The 20,621-nt window shown below is 49.6% G+C and overlaps 1 protein-coding gene across 1 annotated transcript in view; it reads right to left on the reverse strand.

The window, feature by feature from the left end:
* Positions 1-20,621, reverse strand: part of LOC143956094 (uncharacterized) — a 28,763-nt gene that overhangs the window by 7,050 nt on the left and 1,092 nt on the right. The window contains exon 5 of the mRNA XM_077466227.1: positions 18,499-20,126. Coding sequence (XP_077322353.1) covers positions 18,499-20,126 — 1,628 coding nt within the window. The remainder of the gene's footprint in view (positions 1-18,498; positions 20,127-20,621) is intronic.

Raw genomic sequence — 20,621 nt, forward strand, 5'->3', positions numbered from 1 at the left:
TTGCTGCAGAGAGAAGGAACACCAGTGGCCGGGCGCCCTAGGCGGCTGCCTAGTTTGCTTAGTGGTAGCACCGGCCCTGCTAGCACCAGAGGGCTGTCATAAGCCCAAAGTTCCCCAAGATCTTTCAGAAGCATCTGTATTCACACAGCGCTCATGTTGTAATTGCTGGATTAAAATTGCATTATGAAGCAGTCGAGTGCCGGCTTTTTTTGACATTTAGAAGTGTTTTGGACATTTTAGCCCGAGCACCGACATTCCGTTGCGCGGCTGAGCTTGGGTGAGTCTCTGCACAAGGACAGCTGGTTGCCTCCTTCCAATTTCCAAGCAACACCTTACTCCAGAGATACCAAACCAGATCTTCAGCTGAAAGCCCCTCTCAGTCAGCTCTTTTTGGTTCCAGGGCTTAGCATCCAGGCTCTCAGGTCGCCCACCCGAGGCCTCACGACAGCAGACATAACAGCATTGCCTGGAAGGGCAGCATGCCCTCCAGGCTGGACTAATCTGCTCCAGGAAAAGACCCCAAATTTAGTGTGCTCACAGAATATATACAGTCTCCCAGCATGCCATGCTATCTCTCTGGGATAGTCCAGGGCTGTATCAATATTTACCCTGCCAACTGCATAGCTCCACACCTATCATCCAGAAACTTCTCAAGCCTTCTAGATGCAGAAGGAGCTGTCAGACTGGCAGGGCTGGACTGGGACAGAAATTTGGCCCTGGACTTCATCCAGACCGGCCCACTTACATTTTGAGTGTCCCATCAGCACTCCCTTACATCCGAGTGTCCCATCACCAGCCCCCTTACATCAGAGTGTCCCATCACCAGCCCCCTTACATCAGAGTGTCCCATCAGCATCCCCTTACATAAGAGTGTCCATCAGCACCCCCCTTACATCAGAGTGTCCCATCAGCACCCCCTTACATCAGAGTGTCCCATCAGCACCCCCTTACATCAGTGTCCCATCAGCAGCCCCCTTACATCCGTGTCCCATCAGCACTCCCTTACATCAGAGTGTCCCATCACCAGCCCCCTTACATCAGAGTGTCCCATCACAGCCCCCTTACAACAGAGTGTCCCATCAGCGCCCCCTTACATCAGAGTGTCCCATCAGCACCCCTTACAACAGAGTGTCCCATCGGCACCCCCTTACATCAGAGTGTCCCATTACCAGCCCCCTTAAATCAGAGTGTCCCATCAGCACCCCCTTAAATAAAAGTGTCTCATCACCACCCCTTACATCAGAGTGTCCCATCAGCACCCCTTACATCAGAGTGTCCCATCAGCACCCCCTTACATCAGAGTGTCCCATCACCAGCCCCCTTACATCAGAGTGTCCCATCACCAGCCCGTTTACATCAGAGTGTCCCATCACCAGCCCGTTTACATCAGAGTGTCCCATCACCAGCCCTTACATCAGAGTGTCCCATCAGCAGCCCCCTTACATCAGAGTGTCCCATTACCAGCCCCCTTACATCAGGGTGTCCCATCAGCACCCCTTACATCAGAGTGTCCCATCAGCAGCCCCCTTACATCAGAGTGTCCCATCACCAGTCCCCTTACATCAGAGAGTGTCCCATCACCAGCCCGTTTTCAGCAGAGTGTCCCATCACCAGCCCCCTTACATCAGAGTGGCCCACTGAGCCATCGGCCCACCGGGAAACTCCCGGTAGTCCCGATGGCCAGTACATGCCTGCAGACTGGCAGCAGCTGAACACACTGAGCAGAACTGACTAGCAGAGTGCAGCTTCACTGAGTACAATTAGTTACAGCCACACTGACTACAGAGGGGCAGGGTCTAACTAGTGATGTCATTATCCATATACACCTCGCTAGTACCAGGTTGGACCCACTTTTGCCTTCATTCTTCATGGCAGAGATACAAGGCGTTGTAAACATTCCTCAGAGATTTTGGTCCATATTGACAAGATAGCATCACACAGATGCTTCAGATTTGTCGGTTACACATCCATGATGCCAATCTCCTTTACCACCACATCCCAAAAGGTGTTCTATTGGATTGAGATCTGGTGAGTGTGGAGGCCATTGGAGTACAGGACCTCATTGTCCAGTGGTGAGATGATTTGAGCTTTGTGACATGGTGCATTATCCTGCTGGAAGGAGCCATCAGAAGATGGAGGACACTGTAGTCATAAAGGGATGGACATGGTCAGCAACAATACTCAGGTAGGCCCATGGCATTTAAATGATGCTCAATTGGTATTAAGGGGCCCAAAATGTGCCAAGAAAATCTCCACCCACACCATTACACCACCACCACCACCAGCCTGAACCGGTGATACAAGGCAGGATGGATCCATGCTTTCATGTTGCTTACGCCAAATTCTGACCCCACCATCTGAATGTCGCAGCTGAAATCCAGACTCATCAGACCAGGCAGCGTTTTTCCAATCTTCTATTGTCCAATTTTGGTGAGCCTGTGCCAATTGTAGCCTCAGTTTCCGGTTCTTAGCTGACAGGAGTGGCACTTAGTGTGGTCTTCTGCTGCTTCCATGTTGGATGTGTTGTGCATTCAGAGATGGTATTCTGCATACCTTGGGTGTAACGAGTGGTTAATTAAGTTACCGTTGCCTTTCTATCATCTGGAACCAGCCTGCCCGTTCTCCTCTGACATCAACAAGGCATTTTCCTCCACACAACTGCCGCTCGCTGGACATTTTCTCTTTGTATACCCGAGAGAGGGTTGTGTGCGAAAACCCCAGTAGATCAGCAGTTTTTGAAACACTCAGACCGGCCCGTCTGGCACCAACAACCATGCCACGTTCAACGTCACTTAAATCCCCGTTCTTCCCCATTCTGATACTCAGAAATTCAGCAAGTCGTCTTCATCACATCTAGATACCTAAATGCATTGAGTTGCTGCCATGTGATTGGCTGATTAGCAATACGTGTTACCAAGCAACTGAACGAATGTGCCTAATAAAGTGGATGGTGAGTGCATGATCAATGGCATCACCTTGAAGACCTAGCTTCTTAGCCCTTGTACACACGGTTGGACATTCCGAAGGGAAAATGTCCGCTCAGACCGTGTTGTCGGATAATCTGACTGTGTGTGGGCTCCATCGGACTGTTTCCGTCTGAATATCTGACAAAGTTTTAGAGCTGGGCTATAAAACTTTCCGACAACATGATCCGATCGGACTTTATCCGATCGTGTGTAGAGAATCCCGATCGGACAAAGTGCCACGCATGCTCAGATCAAATTCCTAGACCAAAGCTATTGGCTACTAGCCTGAACGTAGTCCCGTCGTAAGGAAATAACGTCATTACGTTACGTACGATCGGATTTTCCGACAACTTTGGCCGACCGTGTGTATGCAACACAAGTTTCGGACAAAATCCGATGGATTTTGTTCTCGGAATGTCCGACCCGCGTGTACAAGGGCTTTGTATATACCAGCTGCCATCCACTGGATCTGTCATTCAACGGGAACGGGCGTCTATCGGCAGGTGGCATTGTTTCTTTTGTTGGGATTGATGGTAGACTTCAATGGATCAATGGATGATTGATGGTAGACTTCAATGGATGTTGATGCCAATAAATGTGGCCAAAGTTGTGGCGAAGAGGTACTGCAAAAACAAGGAACAGAGGGGCGCACCAACCTAGCGCATTGCCTTTGGGATAGCTTTATTAGCATTAAAAGAACAGATGTATACTCACAAAGAACATCAGCAATAAGGCCCATCACGTCAAATCCACGATGTACTTGAAAACGGCCTAGTCATCGAGACAAGTCCCAAGCACGTGAAGACCTTCCAAAGGGTGGTTGAGGGCTCTGAGGAAGAGGGGATCTCCCCTTGAAACGCTTCAGCCTTCTGGAAGGTCTTCTCGCACTTGGGACTTGACTAAATGACCAGGCCGTTTCAAGTACATTGTGGATTTGACGTGATTGGCCTTATTGCGGATGTTCTTTGTGAGTATACATCTGTTCTTTTAATGCTAATAAAGCTATCCCAAAGGCAATGCGCTAGGTTGGTGCGCCCCTCTGTTCCTTGTTTTTGCAGTACCTCTTCGCCACAACTTTGGCCACATTTATTGGCATCAACATCCATTGAAGTCTACCATCAATCACGTCGTCCAATGATGTAGAGCCATGTCACAGTGACCGACACCCAACAAAAGAAACAATGTTTGTACATTGTGGGACTTTGATGTCCCTTATTGCTGATTTTATTTATGAGTATGCATTTATTCTTTTAACACTAATAAATCTATCACAAAGGTAATGAGCTAGGATGCTACACCTTCTGTCCCTTGTTTTTGCAGCATTTCTCCACAACGTCCACGGAGCCGCAGCAGCAGGCTGTGGGCGTAGGGACGGCATGACAGCTGCTTTGAATGCACTGTCGCCGTTTTAATGGGGGTAAGGAGAGTGGCCGCTTTAAGAGGACTGGAGTAGGCGGGGCGGTGGGCGGAGCCTGCCGTTTTACAGTCACGGGGCAGAGGAAGCCAGGGGCAGTTGGAGAGCGGAGGAGGAAGTGATTCCCACCCACCCTCCCCTTTTTTTGTTTTTCAGGGATGTTCAGCGGGGTATTATTAGGTGGGTTGGCAGTTTTTTGGGGTCAGTTGAGAAGGTCAAGTGGTGCAGGTGGAAAATAGGTGGTACCCATCCATGGTGATGGGGGTGGTTGGATTTGTACTTCACGGTTACATGGGGTTAACCGGGAAGAGTAAAAGGGGTAGGTCACTGCATTGGTTGGGTATAGCCTCCGAGACAGGGGTTTCCATCTGGAGGTCAAGAGGTTAAAGGTTATGTGCAGTGACCAGTAGGGTCTATTTATGCTATGACCCAGGATACAGTTTTACAGGAAAGTTGTTTACATGTTAATTATGGTTACCGTATATACTCGAGTATAGGCCGACCCGAATATAAGCCGAGGCCCCCAATTTACCCCCAAAAAACTGGAAAACTTATTGACTCGTGTATAAGCCGAGGGTGAGACATGGCTGTCCATCCCTGTGTGTCCGTCCATCCCTGTGTGTGTGTCCGTCCATCCATCCCTGTGTGTGTGTCCATCCATCCATCCATCCATCCCTGTGTGTGTGTCCGTCCATCCATCCCTGTGTGTGTATCCATCCATCCATCCATCCCTGTGTGTGTGTGTGTGTGTGTGTATTCATCCATCCATCCATCCCTGTGTGTGTGTGTGTGTGTGTGTGTGTGTGTGTATCCATCCATCCCTGTGTGTGTGTGTGTGTGTGTGTGTGTATCCATCCATCCATCCATCCCTGTGTGTGTGTGTGTGTGTGTGTGTGTGTGTGTCCGTGCAGCCTTGTGTGTGTGTCCAGCCTACCTGTGTCCCAAGCCTCCGTCCCGAGCCGCCGTCGTCCCGAGCCTCCTCCGTCCCGTGCCGTGCCTCCTCCGTCCCGTGCCTCCTCCGTCCCGTGCCGTGCCTCCTCCGTCCCGTGCCTCCTCCGTCCCGTGCCGTGCCTCCTCCGTCCCGTGCCTCCTCCGTCCCGTGCCGTGCCGATGGATCGCCGCTCTTCTCGGCGGCCATTCTACAATTCAAAATTCCGCCTCCGCCTGTGATAGGCGGAACACTCAATTTCCCAGCAGCCTGTGTTCCGCCTATCACGGACATCCTCTCATACTCGTCCGTAGTATGAGAATGAGCGGATGTCCGTGATAGGCGGAACACTGACTGCTGGGAAATTCAGTGTTCCGCCTATCACAGGCGGAGGCGGAGAAGGAGGCGCGGCTTTTGAATTTTAATGTCCGCCGTCTGTCTGCTCGATACGCTGATCGAGCAGTCAGACAGCGGTGACTCGAGTATAAGCCGAGGGGGCACTTTCAGCCTCAAAAAAGAGGCTGAAAATCTCGGCTTATACTCGAGTATATACGGTATTTATTAAAAGTTATATTTTGTTACATATATATATTTGGTTTAATAAATCGAGGCCTGTCGGCCATTTACTCCAAACATAGTCTGGTCTGGTTTATGGGGGGGGGGGGGGGTGTTGGGTTTGGAGAGAGGTGGATGTATTTTGGGTAAGAGTGACATTGAGGTGAGGTGTCAGACAATACAGAGGTCATGGGTTTTCCCTAATGCCGCGTACACACGAGCGGACTTTTCAAGGGACTAGATCCGACAGTCTTCCCGACGGACTTTCTGAATGAACGGACTTGGCCACACACAATCACACCAAAGTCCGACGGATTCGAACGTGATGACGTACGACCGGACTAGAATAAGGAAGGTCATAGCCAGTAGCCAATAGCTGCCCTAACGTTGGTTTTTGTCCGTCGGACCAGCATACACACGAACGGATTTTCTCGGTCCGGCGGAGTTCAGGCGGGAAAATTTAAAACATGTTCTATTTCTAAAGTCCGCCGGTTTTGTTTGCCAAGCAAAGGTCCCATGGAGCCAACACACACGATCGAATTGTCCGACGGACTCGTTCTGTTGGACCTTTGTGGTCAAAAGGTCCAGTCGTGTGTACGTGGCATTAGGGGGAAGCAAAGACGGTGCAAATGTTGGACTACCCGGAGATGTCTGATTGATTTTTTTTCCAGTGCGCTTCTCCCGAGCGCAGGAGATTGGTCTTTTTTGTCTGCATTTGGGGGGGGAGGGGAAGAGGTCCTTGTCCTCATTAACATGACAAGGCGCTTTACCAAAGGGGCTGCCTGGTAAGGTGCCCTCCCCATGTTGAAGTTTTAAAGGGGGCATGAGGGAGAGGCTAAATAGGTATATAAATGTGTAGAAAAGGAGGGTATTAGGGTTGATAGACGAGGTGAGGTAAGGTGGGGCATTAGAAGAGGGGTGAAGTAAGAGAAGATGGGGGAAGGTTAAAGGGGTTGTAAAGGTTTGTTTTTTATTTTCTACATAGGTTCCTCTAAGCTAGTGCATTGTTGATTCACTTACCTTTTCTTTTGATTTCCCTTCTAAATGTTTTTTTTCTTTGTCTGAATATCTCACTTCCTGTTTCTCCTCAGTAAACTTCTCACCATCATCCGAGCGGTGGTTAGTCAGCCAGAACAGCTTACTGAACAGCTTACTGAGGAGGAACAGGAAGTGAGAAATTCAGACAAAGAAAACAAAGAAAAAAAACATTTAGAAGAGAAATCGAAGGAAAAGATAAGTGAACCAACAATGCACTAGCTTAAAGGAACCTATTTAGAAAATAAAAAACAAACCTTTACAACCCCTTTAAGTCAGTAAATAATGAGATCCCTCAACTACAAGTTGTCCAAAACAGGGCAGCACAGTGGTGTAGTGGTTAGCACTCTCACCTAGCAGTAAGAAGGGTTGCTGGTTCAAATCCCAACCACGACGCTACCTGCCTGGAGTTTGCATGTTCTCCCTGCGCCTGCGTGGGTTTCCTCCGGGTACTCCGGTTTTCTCCCACAATCCAAAGACATGCAGGTAGGTTAATTGGCTTCTGTCCAAAATTGGCCCTAGTATATGAATGGGGACCTTGGATTGTGGGCTCCTTGAGGGTAGGGACCAATGTGAGTGTGTAATGTACAGGGATAGGGACAATTGTAGACACTCACTCAGGTTGAACTAGATGGACTGGTGTCTTTATTCAACCTTACTAACTATGAAACTATAAGACTAGTCACAGGGAAAAAAAAAGCCCTGGGAATCCATCTCCCCCTCCCTGAGGATCCTACACTAGGTAACCGTAATGCCGCGTACACACAATCGGAATTCCGGCCAGGAAAAAGACCGATGAGAGCTTTTCATCGGAAAATACAACCGTGTGTGCGCTGCATCGGAATTTAGCCGTCCGAATTTCCGCCAGCCAAAAATTGATAGCATGTTCTCAATTTTCCCAACGGAAAAACTTTCTATCGGTAATTTCGATCGTGTGTATGCAATTCCGACGCGCCAAAAATCACGCAATGCTCAGATTCAACTACGAGACGGAAGCTATTGGCTACTGGCTATTGAACTTCCTTTTTCTAGTCACGTCGTATGTGTTGTACGTCACCGCGTTATAAACGATCGGAATTTGATGTGACCGTGTGTAGGCAAGACAGCTTGAGCCGAATTCCATCGGAATTCCGTCGGGGAAAAACCATCAGAGCTTTTTCCGACGAGAATTCTGATCGCGTGTACGCGGCATAAAGGATCGGATCACATTCAAGACCCTCTGCCTGAACCACAAATGCACACAAGGAGAAGCTCCTCAATACTTATGCGGAAAAAATAAAACACTACGCTCCCAATCGCAACCTCCGATCAACCAACCAAAACCTCCTCCTCATCCCCAAGTCCCGGTACAAAATCAAGGGGAGAACGAAAATTCGCAGTCCAAGGACCACGGCTATGGAATGCTCTACCCACGAACATCCCATTGGAAGGAAACTATCGGGCCTTCAGGAAAAAAACTCAAGCCCTACCTCTTTTAAGAAGGAATCAACGCAGGTCGGATCAAGCACCTTGAGGCGATTCAGTTCTCATTTGCAGCGCTATACAAGTCATTCATTCATTCAATTACATATCAACAGCAAAAAAGTGTTGGAAATTAGCTTAATACACAAAATCCAGCAACCTGCTGAGCAGAATGGGAGATGTTGATGTTTTCAGGAATGAGAATGGAGTTGGCGTTCCAGAAACACGGCTTGACTCCTCACAAGACTGGGCCGTTTGTATTCATGCCGATCCTCTTGTTCAGGACACGGAACATAGAAAAGATGGAGGGGGGTTCCCCTGTGTTAGATGGGATGAGAAAGTGAGCAAGAAAGAGGATCTTGTGGTTGGAGATGTGGTTGGTGTTCCAGAAACATGGCTTGACTCCTCACAAGACTGGGCTATTTGTATACATGCTGATCTTCTTGTTTAGAGGGATATAAAAAAAAAAAAAGATGGAGGGGGGTTTCTCTATGTTAGATGTGATGTGAAAGTGAGCAAGAAAGATGATCTTGTGGTTGGAGGTGGTGATGGTGCGGAGGAGGAATTACGGGAGGAATGATAGACGGGTCTATGAACTGATGTATTTATCATTGGAGTCTACTACAGACATCCTGAGATTTATGAGAAGGGGAGAGTCGGCTGTTCCAACAAGTACAAGCCGGTAAAACCAAACTACTAAGACACAAGATTAAGACTAAAACTAAAACCTAGGGCCTGACGCGAATGGCAGCGGACGTGTAGTTGAGGAGCTCCCGCCGCTCACGGAGCAATCCGTCGCCATCCACCTGCCAACGAGCACAATCTGCCCAGAAAATTGTTGCGCCCGGTCCGCGCTGTGCCGCCACGGGGTCCTGGACGATTTTCTCTCGGAATTGAGGCCTCCAGCCGCCCGGACCTGCCACTAGTTTCTCAGCCGGCCGCCGCCATCTTGGGCCTCCGGGATCGCCTGAGGCCATCGGAGCCACGCCGGCGGGTGAGGTAAGGGGCTGTCATCGGTCCCCCCCAGTTGTCTCCCCCCCCCGCCCGGATCCTATTTGGGGTGGTTTCGAGCTTCCGCGGCCCTCGGGGGGCCCGCGGCCGGCCCCGGCCTAATGCGGCCTACTGAGGCCTGAGGATCCCCAGGGTTTCCTGCAACTGCTGCCCAGAAACGTGCTCCGTGGATGTTTTGGCTCGCATCTGCGGTCTGCCTGCTGGAAAACCCCCCCTCTCGGAGGATTGCTTTAGTAGACTTATCTCTCTGCTTGTGGTTCCCCATCCACCTTTGATTGTGACCCCAGCCTGCTCTCCTGGTCCACTACTCCAGGCATCCCCTGCAGCCCTCTGCACACAGACTCTGCTCTGGCTCCCTTGTCTATACATTTACTCTACTGCAGCAGGGGACTGACCACTTTACATTCCTTCTACCTGGATGATCCTTTAATCCTCTCAGATAATCAGCCACTATACCCCACAGAATTGCTACGGCGGGGGTCACCTTGATCTATCTCAAGATTGTACCTATAGAACCACGTTCTGCTTTATATGCAAGCCCCCCCTGAATGATCTGGACTTTCACCTCTAAGGGCCTGCCCCCACGTATGGAGAGGTAGGTCGGGCCTATACTCAGCTCCTGGCTCCCCCGGCCCTTCTTTCGGACAGTAAACCGGACTATACACAGCACCATGGGGAAAGACAAGCCCAAAGCACACAAGAGTGGTAATAACCGTCACCCGGGAGGGGATCTCGATGATTATTTTGGCCATGGACGGTCGTCCTCTCAGCACCGACCGGCATCCAAAGGGACGCCGGCCCCTCCATCCCCGGCACGCTCTGAATCAGCTCTGCAGTCTCAGGTGCGTCCCCACAGCCTGCTCTCACACTCTGAGGACACTGCCCTCTCCCCCAGGCTTACCAGAAGCCGCTCTAATGCCTCCCTAGGATCGGGGGATGGATGGGACATGGAATCGCAGATTAGATCTCTGCACAGCTACATGAGGTCTCTACCCACCAAAGCTGACTTTGAACACTGTGTACTCCGGATCGAGGAAACATACCGCAAGGAAATCTCTGACTTGAGAAAAGATGTGGGGGTGCGCTTTGATGATGTGGATAGCACAGTAGATAGCCTGCGGGACACTGTACAATCACATGATCGGATCCTCAATACCCACACTGTCCTGCTTCAGCAGCTCTCATACCAACAGGACGACCTCGAAAATCGCAGTCGCCGCAACAACATCCGTATACGGGGGATACCCGAGTCGGTTGACCCCAAAAACCTGCCTGCAGCTGTGACGACTATCTTCAACCAACTGCTCCAACGACCCAAGGATGACCCGATCGAATTGGACCGGGTGCACCGTACATCGGGTCCCCGTACCCCTGACCCCTCCTTCATTCGTGACACGTTGTGCCGTGTCCATTTCTACAAAATGAAAGAGAACATTATGAGGGCCGCCAGCACGCAGCAGTCGATCCTCTTCAATGATGCACCCATCATGCTCCTTCCTGATCTCTCTCGCCAAACACTGGCTTTGCGGAAATCCCTACGGCCCCTCATGCAACTCCTGCAAGCAAGACAGATCAAATACCAATGGCGTTTCCCGTTCCATCTTCGAGTGCACCACGCGGGTAAAACCGCTGTATTTCGTACGTTGGGGGACCTGCCTACATTTCTTAGTACGCTTGAACTGCCCCAAGTTGCCCTGCCTGACTGGCCGTTTGCACCGACCACTCCAGGTCTACCCTACACCCCGCAATGGCAGAAGCAAGGACGCAAGCGCACCACTCGGTCCCCGCAGCTTCAGGATCCCAACGACTGACCCGATCCAGTGGGCCCCCCGGGCCTGTTTTCTCCTCCCGCCGCTGGGGCCTTCCCCTGTGATGGCCTTGGACCCGTATGGGTCGAATATCTCACATGTTGATTAACCCTTTTGTTTACAGGTTTTTTGCATATCTTTTACAACCCCCGTTGCTGTGTTCCCCTCCCCCCTTTCCCAATAGTTGGGGTTCTCCGTTGTGCTGATAGTTCCTGGACTGATCTCAAGACTTGTCTTTGCAACCCACTGTATACAACGGTCCCCTCCGTGTTGCCCTTGACATACTTTATGATTATTGTTTTGTTTAATCTGATCCCTTTGTTGGGCCTATTGCATGTTCTTCCCCCTATGACTCATAGATGTTCTCTATTTTATGCCGGTTTACAATTGCATTTATTGATGACCACTAAGATGTTTATGCTTACTATGTTCTTTAGTTTACTCTTTAGGTCGCAACTGATACTGGTTTACCCATGGGGCCGGGGTGCTGGGAGCTGCCCGACTCTGTGTTTTTATCCCACACTCCAACCCCCCCCCCCCCCCCCCCTTTACGGGGTTTTTTTTTTTTTTTTTTTTTTGTGCGCCCCACGATGATCCTATGATCACTGTGCGATGCACTGATTTGTGCCTTTATGACAGGCTTCTTTTCTTTATAATGTTTGCCTTTTGGAGCCACCTAGTGGCCTTTTTTATTTTACTTTTCTTGCCTACTCCTCTTTTCTGCCTGACCTACTGGGCCCGTCTCCTATCACTGATGTTTCTAAATGCCCTGTTTCATGTCCCCCTGCTTATTGTGCTGGGAACGGGTTACCATACCTGCCACTGTTGTTACTACTTATGCAAGGTTGTCATACTGTTCTTTCTCTCTATTCTTTCTCCTCTTCTCCCCTTCGCCTTCTCTCTGCCTTTACCCTCCCACCCCTCCCCCCCTCCCTTACCTCCCCTGTACATCCTCTATTCCTGTTCCTTACCCCAATGGGGTTTGCCCATAGTGTCACTTATCCTATTGATCCCGAGCTCCACCCTAATGATCCCCCATGGCTAGTGACGATTCGATAACTTTTGCTTCCTTTAATTGTAGGGGTTTCAACACTCCCGAGAAGCGGAGCCAGACACTTTACCATTTTCACAAAAAGCGCGCTAAAATTCTGTTGCTCCAGGAAACACATTTTCGAGCTGGAGCTATTCCGGCACTGCGCAATAGATACTACCCTCAATGGTTCCACAGTGTTAATCCGCAGGCCAAATCCAAGGGGGTATCTGTTGCCTTTCATAAATCTTTTAACCCGGAGGTTCTGGACTCTCTCATAGACGATTCAGGCCGCTATGTATTTTTGAAATTGAAACTAAACGATTTTCTCTTTACAGTAGGCCGAACGTGGGCCAGGCTCGGTTCCTCTCTTCAGTCCTCACCAGACTATCCTCCTTTGGAGGGTCGGCTTTTATTGTTGGAGGTGATCTCAATGTTGCCCTCTCCCCATCCGCAGACACATCCTCGGGTAAGTCTTCTGTACCTTGCTCCACCTTGACACGTATTAAATCACTCCTCCATTCCTCCCATCTGGTGGATGCTTGGCGAGTCCAGCATCCCACGGAAAGGGATTACAGTTATTTTTCAGTCTCACACAACTCCTACAGTAGATTGGACCACTTTCTCATATCGCAATCACTTCTAGACACGCCTCTCCAAACGGCGATCGGTAACCTCCTATGGTCCGATCATGCCCCCATCTATCTGACTCTAGTCCGCCCCCCTGCTGCCCGCCGGGGGGCGAGCTGGAGGCTTAATGACAATCTGCTGCGGGACACCGTGTGCGTGGCGGATGTCTCCAAAGTCATTAAAAATTTCATAGGTGACCACTCCGCGGACACAACCTCCCCTTTGAACCAGTGGGACACACTCAAATGTGTGATCCGGGGTACCCTTATACAACACGGCTCCCGCCTTAAGAAGGCCCGCGCTCATGATATACGCAAACTCCTTTCTACCATAGCGGACCTTGAATCCCTTCATAAAAAAGACCTGGACCCTACGGTTTTTGTCCGGCTTTCCAACGCCCGCAGAGACTTGCTACAGCTCTTAGACGCGCACTCCCTCATTGCCCGGGATAAAGCGCGGAATCACTTCTACTCCCTGGCGAATAAATGTGGTAAACACCTGGCCAGAACTATTCACCCTAGACCCCCACGACATTCTATCCCCTTTATCGTCCAATCGGACCTTAGGAAAACGTTTAACACCTCCGGGATATCTGAATCCTTCCGGCAATATTATTCACAGCTTTATAACCTCCCGCGTGCAAACCCCTCCGATCGGTCCCCCCCCTCTCCCGACCCCACACAGGATTATATTATGGAAACTGCTCTACCCACTATTGATGATGCAGACGCGACATCCCTAGATGAGCCCCTAACTACTTCTGAATTTCTGCAGGCCATCAAAGCCCTTAAAGTGGGCAAATGCCCGGGTCCTGACGGCTTTACACCCCGGTTCTACAAGACATTTGCCCCACAACTTGCACCCCTTCTGACAAAGGCCTTTAATTCGGTAGACAGTCTTAACCTCCCCTCCAAGGAATCTTTATCTGCCAACATCTCTATTATCCCTAAACCAGGCAAGGACCCATCCCAATGCAGCAGCTATCGACCCATATCCCTGCTCAACATAGATATTAAGCTATTTGCGAAAGTTCTGGCTACCCGTCTGTCCCCTTTATTGCCTAAAATTATTCACAACGATCAAGTGGGTTTTGTCCCTGGCAGAGAAGCGAGGGACAACACCTCCAAGACGATACATCTTATCTCCCTGATCCAACGTAAAGGCCTGAAAGCTTGCCTTTTATCTTTTGACGCTGAAAAGGCCTTCGATAGGGTCAGCTGGAGGTTCCTACAGCTGTCTCTACAACAACTTGGCATCGGAACTCCCTTCATTTCTAAAGTTATGTCCCTATACTCACGACCCTCGGCTACGGTCCTAGTCAACGGTACCACATCAGCCCCCTTTGACATTGCAAACGGTACCCGCCAGGGCTGCCCCCTGTCCCCCCTCCTCTTTGTCATTATTATTGAACATTTAGCCTGTGCCATACGACAAAACCCCTCCATTCTAGGTATCCACACTCCGTCTGCGCATCACAAACTTTCCCTGTATGCTGATGACCTCCTTGTGTACCTTCAGAATCCGCACACCTCCCTACCATCCCTACTCAGAGAATTTAAACATTTTGGTACCCATAGTAACTTCAAGATCAACATTACTAAGACTGAAGCCCTTAACATATCCCTCACCCCCTCCACACTGTCCCTTCTAAAATCCAATTTCTCATTTAAATGGCAGACCAAGGGGATTTCTTATCTAGGGGTTATTATACCCTCCAACCTAGCTAACTTGTTTTCCCTGAACTATATTCCCCTGCTTAACCGTATACGGAAGGACCTTGGGGAATGGGGGGGGTCTCCCTTGCCCTGGTTCGGAAGGATTAATATCCTAAAGATGGACATCCTGCCCAAGCTCCTGTATTTATTTCAAACCATCCCCATCCAAGTCCCCAAATCATTTTTCATCTCCCTGCGTTCGATAGCCATCAGATTCATGTGGAACAGGGGCCTCCCCAGAGTTAAATTTAAACTGCTTACACTCCCGAAGACTATGGGGGGAACAGGCCTCCCTGACTTTGAGACTTACCACGCAGCTGCTCATATGACTCGCATCATAGAATGGTTCCCCCGTCCTCCTTGCAAGGCCTCGGTGGCCGTTGAACAGGACCTTTCTCCTGTGGATCTCCGAGCTCTTCTATGGGGATACAATCAGGACTACTCTAGTATGACATCCTTATCCCCATTGACCTTGGCCTCCTTGAAATTATGGTATAAGACAGGGCTAAACACCACCCTTTCCTCTGATCCGGGCCCCCTGACGTCCCTCTTTGACCATCCTGCTTTACCACAAAGTACAGGGGCAGCCTCCCTAGGACCCTTTAGGCGTGCGGAGTGGCCACAAGCTCACACATTTGTACATCCCTCTCAGGGGACCCCGGTCCCCCTGACAGACTCTGGAGATTGGCTCACGGCCCTACAGGTGTCCGCATTTACCAAACGCCTACACTCCTCCTCTCAAATACACCGCAAGCTTACCGACTTTGAGGTATTGTGCTCGCTCCCAGAAGCCCCCAAACACCTGCTATCCTCCTTATATAACTTACTACAGACTTTAGCGCATGATCAGCTCCCACCTTATACTAGGCTGTGGTCTGCGGATTTGGGTGAAGACATCACTGTGCCGGACTGGCAAACTTCTTTCCACTTCACACACAAGTCGACCATCTCCTGCTACTCTCAAGAGAAGAACTATAAGCTGCTGTCCAGATGGTACAGAGACCCTGCTACTTTACACAAAATCTTCCCGTCTACGCCAGCCACCTGCTGGCGCTGTGAAGCCTCAGTCGGAACCTATCTACATGTCTGGTGGGACTGTGAGAGGATCCGCCCCTTCTGGACACAGGTTTTTGAATGTTATAATCTTCTAGCTGATACTCCAGTTCCTATCTCTCCGAAAATTGCATTACTCTCAATATTGCCCGGGTCTATTAAATCGCAGAGACAAAGATTGCTTCGTTTTTTTATGTCCTCTGCTAGGCAGCTGATACCTGCTTATTGGAAGACGACGACTACCCCCCCATTGTCACGGTGGGTATCCATTATGAATGACACCATGAGAATGGAGGAGATGTTGGCACTGGACAATGACACTTACACCAAGTTTATATCTCAATGGTCGATCTGGCTCCGCTTCTCTTCCTCTGACACCTTAATGGAACAAATTTTGAATGCATAGGGACGCTGTGGGCTCTCTCCTACCCTTCCCCCCCCCTACCCGTATCCCTTCCCCTTCTCCCCTTTTCCCTCTCCTCTCATCTTGATATTCATTTTTTCCTGTATCACTCTGTTCCTCTTTCTTTTGCTCCTCTCTTCCCTTTCTTTTCTCTCTTTCTTTCTGTCTTCTTCGTAATGCTAATTACACGTTGTCTCATGTAGTAACCCATGAGTATTTTTTCCCTACTGTGGCCTTGTGGATCGGGAACAGGCTGTTTTCCCTGTTTTCCAAACTTTCCGACGGGACCGACCGTGGTTGATAGTCGTTAGCCGTCAATTCATAAATGTAGTCCTATTACTGTTCCTGCTTGTATTTGCTTCATGAAGGTTACTGTCTATTATTGTTTTTACTTGAAATGTTCAATAAATATATTTTCAACACTAAAACTAAAACCTACAGGATGGGCCTTACTTGTAGTGTTAGAAAAAGGAATAAAGGAAAAGAACATTTTGGAAGGAAAACTTTTAATTTTCATTTGCCTCAAACGAAAATTGGGTAAATATGAAATGTTACATCTGAAAATGTGAGGCTGATCACGGCTGCATTTAATTTGAAAGTTCTGTCATGTAGTCTGATCTCCCCTTCTCTTCATCCTCTAGCAATATCTAGATCTTCTCTCACCATGATGTCTTCCTTTGAAGCCTCTCCCGAAGAGCAGACTACACAGCTAGAGGGACCCAACCAGCAGTGACACCCCCTCCTTCTCTCCCCTAGAGGGACCCAACGAGCAGTGACACCCCCTCCTTCTCTCTCCTAGAGGGATCCAACCAGCAGTGACACCCCTCCTTCTCTCTCCTAGAGGGACCCAACCGGCAGTGACACCCCCTCCTTCTCTCTCCTAGAGGGACCCAACCGGCAGTGACACCCCCTCCTTCTCTCTCCTAGAGGGACCCAACCGGCAGTGACACCCCCTCCTTCTCTCCCCTAGAGGGACCCAACCGGCAGTGACACCCCCTCCTTCTCTCCCCTAGAGGGACCCAACGAGCAGTGACACCCCCTCCTTCTCTCTCCTAGAGGGACCCAACCAGCAGTGACACCCCCTCCTTCTCTCTCCTAGAGGGACCCAACCGGCAGTGACACCCCCTCCTTCTCTCTCCTAGAGGGACCCAACCGGCAGTGACACCCCCTCCTTCTCTCTCCTAGAGGGACCCAACCGGCAGTGACACCCCCTCCTTCTCTCTCCTAGAGGGACCCAACCGGCAGTGACACCCCCTCCTTCTCTCTCCTAGAGGGACTCAACCGGCAGTGACACCTCCTCCTTCTCTCTCCTAGAGGGACCCAACCAGCAGTGACACCCCCTCCTTCTCTCTCCTAGAGGGACCCAACCGGCAGTGACACCCCCTCCTTGTCTCTCCTAGAGGGACCCAACCAGCAGTGACACCCCCTCCTTCTCTCTCCTAGAGGGACCCAACCGGCAGTGACACCCCCTCCTTCTCTCTCCTAGAGGGACCCAACCGGCAGTGACACCCCCTCCTTCTCTCTCCTAGAGGGACCCAACCAGCAGTGACACCCCCTCCTTCTCTCTCCTAGAGGGACCCAACCGGCAGTGACACCTCCTCCTTCTCTCTCCTAGAGGGACCCGACCGGCAGTGACACCCCCTCCTTCTCTCTCCTAGCAGAGGAAGACAGAACTTTGAGGTCTTTAGTGATCTCTGATTTCCTTATAAAGAGTTTCTTCCATGATAAAGATCAGAGGAGCGCTCAGCCACGTGTTTTCTGAGGTGTAGATCAAGGTGAGCTTCTTCCCGGTGTGAGATCTCTGATGTACGGCAAAATATGATCCATATAGAAGACATTTCCCGCACTCGGGACACCTTTGAGGCTTGTGTGGGTTCTCAGATATTTAGTAAGACAAGAATTCAACGATAAACATATCCCGCACCCAGGGCAGGAAAACATATCTTATCTGTGTACAGTAAAACCTCGGATTGCGAGTAACGCGGTTTAAGAGCGTTTCGCAATATGAGCTTGTTTTTTCTTAATCCTGACTCGATTTGCAAGCGTTGTCTGGCAAGACAAGTAGGTATTAAGTCGCTGGGGTGTACAGTACCGCATTTGGCCAGAGGTGGGGGGGTGCCGTTCTCAGAGACACTCCGTAACTGAGTGTCTCCGGCGCCCCCGCACCCCTCTGGCCACATACAGTACTGCATACGCCAGCAGTCACTAAGGAACGAATTATCTGAGTTTCCATTGACTCCTATGGGGGAAACTCGCTTTGATATACGAGTGCTTTGCATTACAAGCATGCTTCTGGAAGGGATTATGCCTCGAAATCCAAGGTACTACTGTATTTTTAAGAAGTTTTCCTTTAAATGGATTAGAGTTCCCTCACACAAGTCCGGAAAAAAAACAGCCTTTTCTGAGTGCGACATACCTGACGTTTGTTAAGATGGAACTTTGGTGAAAAACATTTCCCACACTCAGTGCAGGAATACGGTTTCTCCCGCCGTGTGCAATCGAAGATGTCTGCCAAGTACGGGTTTTTGAGAAAATCGTTTCCCGCACTCAGAGCAGGAATACGGCTTCTCTCCCGCGTGAGATCTTTGATGTCGAAGAAGATCTGATCTTGATGGAAAACATTTGTCACACTCAGGACAGGAATACGGCTTCTCACCCGTGTGGGATATCTGATGTTTGGCAAGATTGGCCTTCTGTGAAAAGCATTTGCCGCACTCGGGGCAACAAAAAGGCTTCTCCCCCGTGTGAGACCTTTCATGTATAACACGTTCCGATTTAGATAAGAAGCATTTCCCGCACTCGGGGCAGGAATACGGCTTCTCCCCCGCGTGAGATTTTTGATGTTTAACAAGATCTGTTTCCCTTGGATAACATTTCCCGCAATCGGGACAGCAAAAGACTTTTTCCTGCGTGTGAGATATCTGATGTTCAGTAAGACTTGACTTTCGCGTAAAGCATTTACCGCACTCAGGGCAGGAATACGGCTTCTCACCCGTGTGCGATCTCTGGTGACTGACAAGATTAGTCTTTCGTGAAAAAGATTTCCCACATTCAGGACAGGAATGGGGCTTCTCACCCGTGTGCGACCTCAGATGTATAGTAAGACTGGACTTCTCTGAAAAACATTTTCCGCACTCAGGGCAGGAATACGGCCTCTCCCCCGTGTGCGAATTTTGATGCCTAACAAGTTCTGATTTCCGTGGATAACATTTCCCGCACTCGGGACAGGAAAACGCCTTTTCCTGCGTGTGACATATCTGGTGTGCCGTAAGTTGGGACTTTTGTGAAAAACGTTTTCCACACTCGGGGCAGGAATACGCCTTCACACCCGTGTGCAATAGCAGATGTTTGGAAAGACTGGAAGTCTGTGGAAAACATTTTCCGCACTCGGGGCAGCAAAACGGCTTCTCTCCTGTGTGAGATCTTTTATGGACAACAAGTTCTGATTTCCGGGCATAACTTTTCCCGCACTCAGGACAGGAAAACAACTTTTCCTGCGTGTGACATATCTGATGTTTAGTAAGACTGAACTTTCGTGGAAATTGTTTACCACACTCGGGGCAGGAATACGGCTTCTCACCCGTGTGATATAACTGGTGCATGGTAAGAGAGGACTTTCGTGAAAAATCTTTTCCACACTCGGGACAGGAATACGGCTTTTCTTTCATGTGACTTGTCAGATGTCTAGTAAGATAGGACGTCTGTGAAAAACATTTCCCGCACTCACGGCAGCAAAATGGCCTCTGACCTGCGTGAGATCTCTTATGTATAACAAGTTCTGATTTGCGTGTATAACAATTCCCGCACTCAGGGCAGGAATATGGCTTTTCATCCGCGTGGGATCTCTGATGTACAGTGAGACTTCGTTGTTTGTTAAAACCTTTCCCACACTGAGGACAGGGAAATGTCTTCTCCTGAATCCCGGCCCCATCCCTCACAGTACGAGGTTGCTCGGAGTCGGAGGGATTCCATGGTCTATCCACACTGTGAAGTCCACCATCCATAGTGGAGATCATTGTCTTTTCTCCTCCACAATCTCCTGTGATGTCCTCATCTTCCATTCTACAACCTGGAGATAAAGTGAGACGATCCTTTGAGGGTTTCTCCATGGCGTGTCCTGGAAAAATATAAAAACATCATCAATAGATATGAGAGGGTTAGTTCACTTCCATCAAGATCCCATCTGGATCAGGTAGATATGAGTGAGGAGATGTTCTCTGTGGAGGTCCCAACCAGCCGGGACTTTTCCCCCCACTTCAGTCAAAGGTTATTTGGTCCTCCCAGATCACTTCTACATTTACACAGCCTTGTCAGAAGAGCAGGAACCAATGGGGGACTGGGAGGTCCATGCTCTTCACACAACCACAAGCCTAGGCACTGGGTCATGTGATCTCTGATAGACAAGAGGGTCAAAGTTCAGACTTGTAGACCCTTTACCATAGAACAAGTGACCATAGGTCTAGGCTTTTGGTTATATACAGAACTGGAGGAAGCTTGCAGTATTTTTTCCTGGAAAGGTTACTTCTTTTTTTTCAAACCAACGAGATTGGTAATAGAGTTTTATGATAACATTTAGCTATAAGTCTTCTGGAAGAAGAGGAACCAACCTAAG

The sequence above is a fragment of the Lithobates pipiens genome, unplaced genomic scaffold (genome assembly GCF_037356315.1).
Source record: "Lithobates pipiens isolate NorthernLeopardFrog02 unplaced genomic scaffold, aLitPip1_a1.2 Scaffold_35, whole genome shotgun sequence".
NCBI lineage: Eukaryota > Metazoa > Chordata > Amphibia > Anura > Ranidae > Lithobates > Lithobates pipiens.